The sequence below is a fragment of the Oryctolagus cuniculus genome, chromosome 6 (assembly GCF_964237555.1).
Source record: "Oryctolagus cuniculus chromosome 6, mOryCun1.1, whole genome shotgun sequence".
NCBI lineage: Eukaryota > Metazoa > Chordata > Mammalia > Lagomorpha > Leporidae > Oryctolagus > Oryctolagus cuniculus.
In genome coordinates, this window is record NC_091437.1 from 38,169,394 (window position 1) to 38,181,792 (window position 12,399).

The 12,399-nt window shown below is 55.8% G+C and overlaps 1 protein-coding gene across 9 annotated transcripts in view; it reads right to left on the reverse strand.

Annotated features, from left to right (window-relative positions):
• TNIP1 (TNFAIP3 interacting protein 1) overlaps nt 1-12,399 on the reverse strand; it is a 54,940-nt gene that overhangs the window by 22,627 nt on the left and 19,914 nt on the right. For 6 of the 9 annotated variants that reach the window (XM_008255274.3, XM_070076336.1, XM_051843548.2 and 3 more), the window contains 5 exons: nt 7,238-7,409; nt 6,023-6,157; nt 4,743-4,828; nt 3,373-3,456; nt 440-631 (listed from right to left, as the gene is read on the reverse strand). In XM_008255274.3, coding sequence (XP_008253496.2) covers nt 440-631; nt 3,373-3,456; nt 4,743-4,828; nt 6,023-6,157; nt 7,238-7,373 — 633 coding nt within the window. In that variant the 5' untranslated portion in view covers nt 7,374-7,409. The remainder of the gene's footprint in view (nt 1-439; nt 632-3,372; nt 3,457-4,742; nt 4,829-6,022; nt 6,158-7,237; nt 7,410-12,399) is intronic. The other 3 variants (XM_051843549.2, XM_008255277.4, XM_070076337.1) reach the window with 1 other exon arrangement.

The window sequence follows — 12,399 nt, forward strand, 5'->3', positions numbered from 1 at the left end:
CAATGGGGAGGCAGCTGGGGATAGGGGTGAAGGACCCAGGCTTTGGACTCTGGCAGATCAAGGATGACCCTGGGCAAAGAGCAACCACCTCGGCAGGCTGTTCCCCACTGCGACATGGGGTAAGGATGCCGCAGCCCAGAACATGCAAGGAGCTGCCCTTCGTTCCCTCCCCTCCCCTGCACCTGAAGATCAAAAGCAGGTCAGCACCCCTGGTCCCATCTCCAGCCGCGAGGGCATCCCCGGCCACACAATTTGCATTGCCTGCCCTGTATTTCCCCATTTCCTTCCTCTTCCTCCATCCCTTCCCACAACTTCCTTACCTTCCTGACCACTCTGATTAGAAGCCCAAAGTCTGTCTGCCACACAGTGCCCCTGGGCCCCTAGAACAGCCGGGACCCAGGGGAGAAGTGGCCCTGGCAGCGCCGCAGGCCCGCCTCACCTGCAGGATGGAGGTGCGCTGCTCGTTCTTGTGCACCTTGGAGGCCAGCCGGTTGAACTCGAGGGCCATGCGGCCCAGGTGGGTGAAGAGCTGGCTGTGGTCGGGCTCCTCGGCGCACACGCTCAGGGTAGTTTCCAGCCGCTGCAGGTGCAGCATCAGGTTGCTGTCCTCAGGAGGCATGGGGCCCAGCGCCTGTGGGGGATGGGAGACACGGGCCACCCTTCACCAGGGCCTGAGAAGGTGCACCACCCCATTTGCCCTCTGCTTCCCTATTCTTCATGACTCAGTTTCCCTGTGGCCTCAGCTCAGCCCGGGGAAATTCTACAGTTGCACAGGTTCCCTGTCTCAGGCTGACTCACTGGGCAGGACCTGGGATTCCTAGGCCACTGGCTGGCTTAACAGCAGCAGGGCCACCTTCCTCCCACACGCTGGGCCCGGTGGCATGCCTGGGATGCATCACCGGCTGCAGGGCCCCAGCCTCATCATCTGCCAGAGGTGCACACTTCCCTTGCATCCCTTGCACCCGGCAGGGTCTGAGGAGGAGGGATCCACAGGAGAGCAGCAAGCCCTGGGAAGGGATCCCTGCAGATTACCACTGCTCCTGGAGCCCAGAGAACCTCCACAGCTCAGGTCTATGGATCCAAGCGTTCATCAGCTTCTCAGATGATCCAAGACTCAAAGCAGGTTAAGAATCACAGTTCCAGTGATTTCCAAGAATCCCAGTGGGTAAAGTATATAAAGAATGAGGCCTACTGGCAAGACAGATGTCTCTGCCCCCATCCCCACAAACCTCCCCCTCCTCATCTGTCTAGAACACTCCTACCAATGGCCCTGCCTTAGGTAAGCCAACACCACGCCCAAGGAGTCACAGTGGTACCTTCCTGCTCGTTCCATCAAGCCCAGATCCCCCACCAGGCACTAAGGCCTTCAGCAGGGGTCTCATGTGCAGCAGCATCCAGCCGGGTTCCCCACCTTCCTCGCCTGAGCCTCTGTACCTCTCTAGGCTCCTTCCCACAGGTCCCTGCCTCTGCAAGGCCTGCTGCCCCCTCCCATGCTGCCACAGTTCAGCCCTTCCACCTGACTTGCCTGAACATCTATGGGACCCACATGACATCTGAGCTTCAGGGACCTCAGGTATAGGAGCAGGAACTCGCCCTTGGCTGCCCAGGGAGTCACTGTCGAGTGAGGACTAGAACCGGGCTCCCTGACTCATGATCCAGTTCTCTGCCAGGCTGACCTCCAGCTTCCCTGAACTCTGTAGCAACCTGGCACTCAGTGAAGGCTTTTTCTTATTGTTAATGCCATGTTCTGATAAGAGACAACGGTGGTTTCGCAGTTTGGCCTTGGTTCCCTACTGTTTCTCTCCAGCAAGGAGCTGAGATGACAACGCCATCCTATTTCGGGCACCTGAAGTGTTTCAAATCCCTCTGATTTCAAGCTTCAGAGGGTGGGGGGCATCTATCTTGTCTTGTCTCGGCACAGACCAGGCACATCGTTGGGCCAAGGAGGAATCTATCAATGAGATAAGGTTACTGGCCCATGGCCAAAAAGTGAAACACTGTCTTAACAGGGAACCCTGCCTCCTGGGCCATCGTCCTAGGGGCCAGAACAGGACAAGGAACATAGGGTCCCAGCAGACTGAAACAGGGAACATTTCTAACACTCAGAGCTGCCCAGTGCTGGATGAGCCTCTCGTCACTGGGGGAATGCCAAGTATAAGCTGCAGTCAGGCTGGCACTGTGGCGTAGTAAGTTAAGCATCTCCCTGTAGCGCGGGTTCAAGTCCCGGCTGCTCCGCTTCTGATCCAGCACCCTGCTGATGGCCTGGGAAGGCAGTGGAAGATGAACCACCACCTAGTACCTGGGAGACCTGGAAGAAGTTCTTGGCTCCTGGCTTCAGACTGGCGCTGCTCAGGTTGGTGTGGCCTTTTGGGAAGTGAACCAGCAGATAGAAGACCTCTCTTTGTGTATCTCTAACTATGCCTCTCAAGTAAATAAATAAATCTTAAAAAAAAAAAAAAAAAAAAAAAAAGGCTGCACAGTCAGGGACAAGGGCTGTTCCCTGAGGACCCAGAGACATGGGAAGCAGGCAGTGAACCAAAGAGCAACTCTGCCACCCAAATCTTTTGCGAAACAAAGCAGGGGACCAAAATATCAGTGATGGGTTAGACCCCAGATTGCTGCCTTTCAAGTAGATGAAAATAATAAATAAATATTGTTGCTCACATAGCAACAATAAAAAAAAAAAAAAACCCTCAAAGTGGGAAGGGAGACAGGAGGAGAACATAGGAAGTTAAGACCTCTGAACAATCTTCCAGACCCTCCTCAGTGATTGTCCAATAATTCTGGTCATTTTAAGAAAGAACAGAAGGACGACATAGCTGGGATAACAGCAAATGGGTAGTAAAGTACAGAATTCAAAGAATTCCCAGAACTGGGAGATTCTGTGAGTGTGCATGTGTACATGTACACACATGCGTATGCACATGTGCACGTGTGCAGCTTAACCTCTTCCCTATGTGCCCCCGGGGGGACCCTGAGAGGCCTAGAGCCTGCACAAGAGTGAAATCCTCCACGTTAGGTGGCTCTGGGCCTTTCTGACCCCCGCACTCCCCACGCTAGCAGCCCCCAGACCTGAGGGATGAGTCACTGTGTGTGTGATGTCCGGCTCGTGGCAGAGGCCAGCAGGGCTGGCGAAGCGCCCAGGCTTTCATAAGAGTCGGATGCCTGCGTGCCCTGCGTTGGGGAAGTCACCAGCCTGGGATTTGCATACGTGAGCGAGAAGCACTCTCTGGACCTGCCCCTCTGAGTCCCCACGTGACCCCAGGATCCCCAGGGGCACTTACTGAGTCTCTCACGAAGGAGCCTGTGACCGAGACAGAGGAAGGCAGAGAGGAAGGAGGGGACATGGCAGGGGCCTGCCTGTCCACTCACCATGGTGTTTCTGGCGCAGGCGCTGCTGTCAGGTGGAGAACTCTGCTCCTCAGCAGGAACCACTTCAAACTCAGAGGAGGTGCCCTGTGCAGAGAGGGAGTCAGCGGCTGCCCAGGAGAAAACCAGCCCAGCCTCCTCGGGGTCCCACTGTGGAGGGCAGCTCAAGGGCATAGAGGCCTGGAGGAAAGACCTCCTCCCGATCCAACTCCTGCAGACGGCCCACTCTGCGGAACTCCCAGGCACAGCCACCTGTCGGTTCCCAGGGAGCCTGAGGCAGCACTCCCGGCAAGGCTGCCCTAACCGGGGGTGATCTGGGGACACATCCCCTCAAAGGCCAATCTCCTCATCTGCACTACAGGGCTGCTGCACTAGCCACCCGTGAACTGCCAGCACTCAGGCTTGTGATTCCTTAAGGCCTGTACATTTAAAACCTTCCCATGAACAAGATCATTTCTCAAGGCAGCCACAGAGCGGGAAGGAGGTCACTGGGTTCGTGAATGCAAAGGCAGGGACTGAACCCAAGACTGTGGAGCCAGCATTCCTACTGCAGCCCCAGGGCTGTGCCCTGGGCCTAGACGTCTCCGCCTGCCTCCCAGGGAACAGAGACAACAGCCAAGCAAGGTCCCCGGCCTGCCTTGCCACCCCCAGTCCCAGGGACCCCAGACGAGCGGACTGAGCTGAAGAAAGGCCTACAGATTGTTTAGCCAACAAGCGGCCTTTCCACGCCTCACAGGCATTCCAAGTAGAACTCTGTGATTGCTCAACCAACTGATGGGCTGATGGGACGCCAGAGCCAGCAGCTGCCTCTGGGTTACAAGGACTAGCTCAGCCTCTCCTCACTCCAGCCCAGGGTAGGACGCCGAGGACAGCTCTGTGCCTGGCTTCCAGCCTAGCCTCATGGCCATGGAGGGTCTCAACCTTGCCCTAGAAAGTCCCCTTTCCCCCTTGGCATCACCTGTGGGATCTCACAAGCAGCCTTCTTGCTGGACCTGACCTGCAGGGTGAAGACACTAAGCCCTACAATTCCCTGGATTGCCCTAGGACAGCAGCAAAACCCCTCTGGTCAAATCTGCGCAAGACGACTGCCGAGCCATCTTTGAGAATGAGCACCACATCACTTCCGTATGGTCAGTGCACACTAAATATGCCACGCAGCCAAGGAGACCAAGTTCTGGTGTGGCCCACGGTCTTCCTGGTAGGTTTTAATTATGACTTTCATTTCAAAATGGGGAGTGAGGCCCCCAAACTGGTGACTTGCCCATGTCACCACAAAGTCAGAATCTGACCATGATCCTCTTCACGGTCTTGTATCTGCCAGGGGTATCCTGAGGTCCAGGCAACCTCTAATCACGGCTCCAAAGGCAACTTACGCTGGATGGAGGTTTGGGCACTGGGGCTGGCTTGTCACGGGGGCTTGCAGGTGCGGCTGAAGGAGCCAGGACATCAGTGTTCTTTCCTGGAGGATCAAGAGAGCACGGATGAATGGGGAAGGCAGGGGCCCAGATGACACTCTCTCGAGGACAGGCCCTGGCAGAAGGGCCTCTTTCACAGTTCCCCACTTGAGCCCAGGAAAACAGAAGGGGTCCCCTCAGGACCAGGTAGCCCATGCAGACAACCAGCCCTGAGAAGGCAGGGGCAGGTCCTGGGCAGAGGAATTCTCTTTCCTGGACTTCGTGGGAAAAGCCCAAGGAGGCCACTGCTCGATGGAGCCACTGCCAACGATGACAAGGACAATGGTTTCTGATTAGCAAAGCCTATTTACATTCTCATATCCTGATTTTCCAGGCAAGGAAATGGAAGCTTGGTAAGGTGACCACCTGCCCACAGTCGCCAGCCAGCAACTGCAAAATCAGGACTCAAAGTCGGCTCTCCTTCCCCAGGCCCCTGGGGCTCTGACCACAGAGAGCCCTTGAGGGAAGCTACTTGGCTTCCTCTGGGAGGGGGCCTGGCACCAGGCAGGGACTCGGAAATCCTGCTGAGTGGACGAGGGGAAGCTGGAATGCCCACTGACCACAGCATAGGGGACTCTGCGACCATCACTTCTCTCCACTTGTCCACTCCACAAATGAAGTTCAGCACACCAGCCTGGGCCGAGACCCAAAGGGCAGAGCTGAACAGGAGGCCCCTAAGTCCTGCATGTGAGGCCTCCTCCTCCTTGGTCCCACACCTTGTCCTGGACTTGGAGGCATGCCCGGGTAAGGCATGGCCACCACACACAGGGCTGCAACCTCAGTCACAGCCACCCTTCCCTTTACTATGCAGCACAGGTAACCCTGCACCTGAACTGCACGGCAGCAGGCAAAAAGCAGGCAAGTCCAGATTCTCCCCTGGGTCTCAGCTTCCCTAACTACAGAGGAGAGGGAGACAGTGCCTGGAGCACCATGCCTGGCGCACAGTCATTGCCCATTAACACGTGTTAGATAAAGACCGTGGGGTGCAGAGGGTTGTTGTGATCTATTGCTAAGATCTAACTGGGCCTCAGGACTGCTGAGTCCCTGGCCATTATTAACAAGACTGTTTTGAAGTGCCTTCCACATCTGACTTTCTGGACAGCTGGTCCAGGGCCCAGGTCTGGGGCCCAAGGATGTTCTCCTTTCAGAACGAGAACGAGAAGGGAGCCCACTACGAAGGGTTAGGCAGTCGGGGGTACCTGTGAGCTCGGCCAGGCGGTCAAAGGAGCCCAAGGGGGGAGAAGGTGGTGGGAGCAGCTCAGTGTCCTTCACCAGCTCCTCCGCCTTCTGCCGCAGCCTGGACGCTTCCATCTGGGACTCTTCCAAGAGCTCCCCTGGAGAGACAAGGCAGAAAGGATTGACTCAGCTCGGGGCCCTGGGCTCCCCACCCCACACCCCGTCCCTGCTCTGCCTGGCTTTCAAGACTCCAGGCCCTGGACTCCACTCCCACCATGGTCTGGTGGTGGGCGGGGTGGGACAAAGCCCATCCTGACCACCTCCAGAACCAGGCTGTGGTCAGGAGGAAGATCTGGCACTCGGGGGAAAGCAGGGGTGGAAGGGAGCTCAAGAAGTCCTGATGCTTGGCACCCTCTTCCTGGCCCACGGCCTGCCCACCCTGCCAGCAGACTCCACAGAAAGCTAGGGGCTCCCTCAGGTCTACCACCAAGGCACCCAGGGGCTACGCAGGGCCTGAGCCCCCAAGTCTGGAGATGGCCGCAGGATGGAGGTCCTGGGTCACACTCTCAGGCCTTAGGGCCTCAGTTTCTCTTCTCTTACACCTTGAGAAGGGGAAACTTGCGCCTCCCTCCCCAGCCTGCCACCCCAAGCACGGGTCTGCCAGGCCAGGAGAAAGCACTTAGAAACCCAGGAAGCCCTGCTCGCCTGCAACACCCGAGACCAGAGAGAGGGCACAGGGCAGGGGAAGAGCTAATGAGTGGACAGAAAAGAAAGACCCTTTTATAAGAGGGGTGTCAATGAGGACCTCGCAAGGAGGAGGACTGGCATCTGAGCTGAATGCTGGTACACGGGGACAACTCAGAAACCCAAAGAGAAACCAAGGGGCCCACTGCCACCTGATGCAAGCCAAGCTCTGCGGCCGGCCCCAACCCCTGGGGACGCGCACCCTGGCCGTCCTTGGCAATGCTGGCTCTCCCCTTCTCTGGTGCCCCAGGAAGATGAAGCCTTCCAGCTCCCTCTCCTCATCTCCCTCTGGGCCATTTTAGGATATTTGGCATGGCAGGTATCAGGGCTGGCAATATGTCACCAAGCTACAGGTGTGCATGAAGACACAGCTGCGGGGCAGGGGCCAGCACTGGGCCAGGAGGTCAGAGGAATGATGTGGACAGAGGCAGGTGCCCGCTGGCACTGCTGGGCAGAGGGGCTGGCATCACAGGGAGGTGCGGGGTCTGCTTTACCTAACATCTTTATCCCTTGCATTTGCTCCTTCAGCCGGGAATTCTCCTCCACTAGGCGCTCAAAAGCTGCGGACGCCTCTCCTGGAGGCGCGCCGCCCCCAGGGTCGTAGATCCGGTACGGTCCTCTCCCTTCCATGAGAGTGGCGCAGCCCCTGCCGTGGCGCCTGCCTGGCTGTAAGGACAACAGCAGTACATCAGGGGGCTGGCCAGGCCACTGGGCATCCTTCTGGGGGAAGCTCTAGTCTGCTAGTGCTGCAGAAGACAGAACCCATAACCCAGAATGGAATGCAGCACTCCAGGCCGGTCTGACCACGGTACAGCAGAACAAGACAGGCAGACGGGCACCTGCTTCAATCCGGACACTCTGCTTCTATGAATACAACCTAAGCATGGCATGCATTTCTTTCAGCAGCCTCACTGCACTGCTGCTTCATTGAACTGCCATCAACTACAGGGTGCCATGTAGGCTACAAGAGAGAACCGGGGTTTGCAGCCCAGAAGTGGGAGTGCGTGTTCTGCACTTGAAAGCTGGCAGGACGAGACCCTATCTGTTCTCCCACCACTGGATCCTCAGTGCCCAGCACAGTGTGAGCTCGGCAGCGAGTACCCAACGAGCACACCTACCAAGTGAAGGAACGGCCGTGCCAAGAACCCACTGCGGAGGCCGGGCAGTCCCTTCCCCTCCCTGAGGATGGGAAACGAAAGTCTGAAAGTAAATCAGTGATCTTTAAACTGAAATGCTTGTACCCTAAGGGCTAAGCAAGTCAATCCAATCAAAAGGTACCTTTATATGTATGTCAACCTCTGAAAAAAAAAAAGAGGAAGGCAAAAAAAAACCCTGACTAATATTTAATGCCCTGCCTCTTCCTCCTTCGGTCTCGGCTCACGCATGGCCTGGCCCCACCAGTTCTGATGAACAGATGAATTTTCCATCAGGCCACTCTCTATTTGTACATCAGGTTTTCTGCATGAATCTGCCCAATCGCATCTGCTCTGTTTTGTTGGAAACCACCCTGTTAAGCGATTTGCGAATCCTACTTCTGTGACTTCGAAGAGAAACTCTCCATTCATCCATTCATGCATTCAGTCAACAATTACTTCTTGAACATTCATCCTGTCAGGGGAGTCCTCTGGGTGCTGGGGAATCATCAGCAAACCTAACAGACAGAAACCCTCAGTGGAGGTCATATCCTAGTGGAGGAGGCACTAGGGGATGCTGCAGAACGCAGTATTTCAGGTGATAAAAAAAAAAAAGTCTACGATGGGGCCAGTGTCGTGGTGCAGCGGGTGTAGACACCATTTGCGACACTGGCATCCCATATAGGTGCTGCTTTGAGTCCTGCTGCTTTACTTCCGATCCAGTTCCTGGCTACTGCGCCTGGGAAAGCAGCAGAAAATGGCCCAACTGCTCCGGCCTCTGTCACCTATGTGGGAGACCTGGATAGAGTTCCTGCCTCCTGGCTTTGGCCTGGCCCAGCCCCTGCTGTTGCAGTCATGTGGAGAGTGAATCAGAAGATGGAAGATCTCTCTGTGTCTGACCCTCTCTAATTCTGCCTTGCAAATAAATAAATATGTTTTTAAAAGTTAGCCGGCGCCGTGGCTCAATAGGCTAATCCTCCACCTTGCAGCGCCGGCACACCGGGTTCTAGTCCCGGTTGGGGCGCCGGATTCTGTCCCGGTTGCCCTTCTTCCAGGCCAGCTCTCTGCTATGACCAGGGAGTGCAGTGGAGGATGGCCCAGGTGCTTGGGCCCTGCACCCCATGGGAGACCAGGAAAAGCACCTGGATCCTGGCTCCTGCCATCGGATCAGCGCGGTGCGCCGGCTGCAGCGGCGGCCATTGGAGGGTGAACCAACAGCAAAGGAAGACCTTTCTCTCTCTGTCTCTCTCTCTCACTGTCCACTCTGCCTGTCAAAAATTAAAAAAAAAATAAATAAAAGTCTACAGACAGGGGCCGGTGCTGTGGCATAGCAGGTAAAGCTGCCCAGTGCCAGCATCCCATATGGGCACCGGTTCAACTCCCGGCTACTCCACTTCCAACCCAGCTCTCTACTGTGGCCTGGGAAAGCAGTGGAAGTTGGCCCAAGTCCTTGGGCCCTTGCACCTGTATGGGAGACCCAGAAGAAGCTCCTGGCTCCTGGCTTCAGCAGAGCAGCTCCAGCTGTTGCGGCCAGTTGGGGAGTGAACCAGCGGATGGAAGACCTGTTTCTCTCTCTGCCTCTCCTTCTCTCTCTGTGTAATTCACCTTCAAATAAAATAAATAAACCTTTTTGAAAAAAAAGTTTGGGGCTAGCACCGTGGCTCACTTGGTTAATTCTCCGCCTGCAGTGCCAGCATCCCATTATGGGCACCAGTTCTAGTCCCTGTTGCTCCTCTTCCAGTCCAGCTCTCTGCTGTGGCCAGGGAGTGCAGTGGAGGATGGCCCAAGTGCTTGGGCCCTGCACCCGCATGGGAGACCAGGAGAAGCACCTGGCTCCTGGCTTCAGATTGGCGCAGCGCTGGCCATAGTGGCCATTTGGGAGTGAACCAACAGAAGGAAGACCTTTCTCTCTGTCTCTCTCTCTCTCCCTGTCTATAACTCTACCTGTCAAATAAATAAATAAATAATAAAAATAAAAGTCCATGGACAAATTCAGCAGGGAAGGAGGAGGCAGAGACTTCAGTTTTAAGTGGAGCAGATAGGAAAGTCCTCATGGAGCTAATTTAGCAAAGACCTGAGTTGGGTGAGGGAACTAGCCAGGAAGATATCTGTAAAGAATACACCAGGCTGGGGCTGGCGCTGTGGCACAGTGGGTTAACGCCCTGGCCTGAAGCGCCAGCATCCCATATGGGCGCCAATTCGAGACCCAGCTGCTCTACTTCCAATCCAGCTCTCTGCTATGGCCTGGGATAGTAATGGAAGATGGTCCAAGTCCTTGGGCCCCTGCACCCGCATGGGAGACCTGGAAGAAGCTCCTGACTCCTAGCTTTGGATTGGCGCACCTCTGGTCGTTGTGGCCAACTGGGGAGTGAACCATCAGATGGAAGACCTCTCTCTCTCTCTGCCTCTCCTCTCTCTGTGTAACCCTGACTTTCAAATAAATAAATATATACCAGGCACAGAGAACAGTAGGGGCAAAGGCCCTGAGGCTGAAAAGCAGATGCAGCCAACAGCTCTACAAACAGCTCAGAAACAAGGCACAGCTCTCAATCTCTCTTCTTAGAGAACTGAGGATTCAGGGGCCCCAAAATCTCCCTCCCAAGATCACCACTCCCAAAGCACAACTATTTCAATCAAGAATCCTCCAAGGTGCTTTCAAACCCACACAGTTCTCAGAGAGAGCAAAGAGCGAAAATTCCACTCTCTAGGAACCAGTCATTTGCTAGGCCCTGTGAGAAAAGCTGCAGATCCATCAGCTCAGAAAGGCTGCAAAACTGCTCTGAGAGCCCTGTGTTCTTGGGGAGAAGCCTGAGGCTCAGAGAGCTGAAGACACTGAGCTGTGATTACGGCAAGCTCTGCCCTGCCTGCCTCCAAGGCTGAGACTTGAACCCCCCTGCACACAGGCCAGGCAGACAGACAGTGCATGTCTGTGTGAAGGGTAGCGCTGGGCTATCAGATAACCCTGGGGCTGCTTTCCCTGCCCTGTCAGAAGCCCAGGAACTAACAAGGATTTCTGCCCCAAGTGGAAAGGGCCAGAAATACAAAGTTCTGCTGCACAGGAGCCCCTCCAGCAAAAGCTGATTAACTTATAGTGGGCCCACACACCCAGCACAAAAGTCATTACTCACTTAGGGGTGAGACCTGCTTTTAATCTGAAAGGTCAGTGTTACCCAGCAGAGCAACACAGCACAGAGGTATCCGCTGAATCAATAGAGACCACGTGGGTGAAGCACTCAGCACAATGATGCGCATACAGTAAGGTGCTCAAAAATGCCATCAGACAGGGATGCCTCCCTGTCTGCTTGTCCTCCTCACATGCCTAGCCACCCCAGGGGCAGGCACCTGACCAGCGTCAGCATTTGTCCACCTGGCTGAAGGCTTCCTGAGGTAAGAACAAGCCTTCCCCAGCTTGGCATGACTGCCACCTGCCTGTCCAGGGAGGCAGGCCATCATCGAGAACTGAAATGGGCCGGCGCCGTGGCTCAATAAGCTAATCCTCCGCCTTGCGGCGCCGGTACACCAGGTTCTAGTCCCGGTCGGGGAGCCGGATTCTGTCCCAGTTGCCCCTCTTCCAGGCCAGCTCTCTGCTATGGCCCGGGAGTGCAGTGGAGGATGGCCCAAGTGCTTGGGCCCTGCACCCCGCATGGGAGACCAGGAGAAGCACCTGGCTCCTGGCTTCGGATCAGCGCGATGCGCCGGCCGCAGCGCACTGGCCACGGCGGCCACTGGAGGGTGAACCAACGGCAAAAAGGAAGACCTTTCTCTCTGTCTCTCTCTCTCTCACTGTCCACTCTGCCTGTCAAAAAAAAAAAAAAAAAAAGAGAGAGAGAGAGAGAGAGAACTGAAATGACTTCCCAAGTGGGGATACTGAGGGCTGGCGGCACTTGGTGCCACCTGGAAGGGGAAGTGGCAGCAAGTGTCCCGGTTCCTGCCCCTTACTCTGCATGTGCCTATACCAAACTCAGAATTAACACCAAGCTGTGATGTGGGTGGCTTCTGACTCCATGGCAGACTACCCAGTAGATCAGAAGCCCCACGGGAATAGGGGCCAATGCCTCACCTTAAGTAGTAGAAAATCTTGCAAGTGCCCAAAGCAGGGCCTCCAGAAACCTCCAATTCACAGCAGAGAGGCTGAAAGGACGGACAGAGGAGCCCTTGACCTGAAGCCACGAGCTGTGAGACCAGGTCCAAGCATCCCAGGGAGGACCTGGCCAGATACCCTGGCCAGAGATGCTTTGCACATCAACCTGCAAGGGATCAGGGCTGGCACACAGATGCCCAGATACATGGCCAAGCGACAGAGCAGGATGTGGGCCACAGGAAACAAACCCCACCTTCCAGTTCTCCAAACCATGCAATGCCTCATCTATCTCGGCCCTGGGCAACCCATGGATAAAGGGGTCCCTGGGAAGCAAAGCAGGGGGGCAGATAGGGGTGTTCTGCTCCCTTTGAGTCTCAGTGCAGAGGCCTGGCTGCCAAACACTGGGGAGCACCACCTGGTGGGAAAACCCTCTCTGGACAGC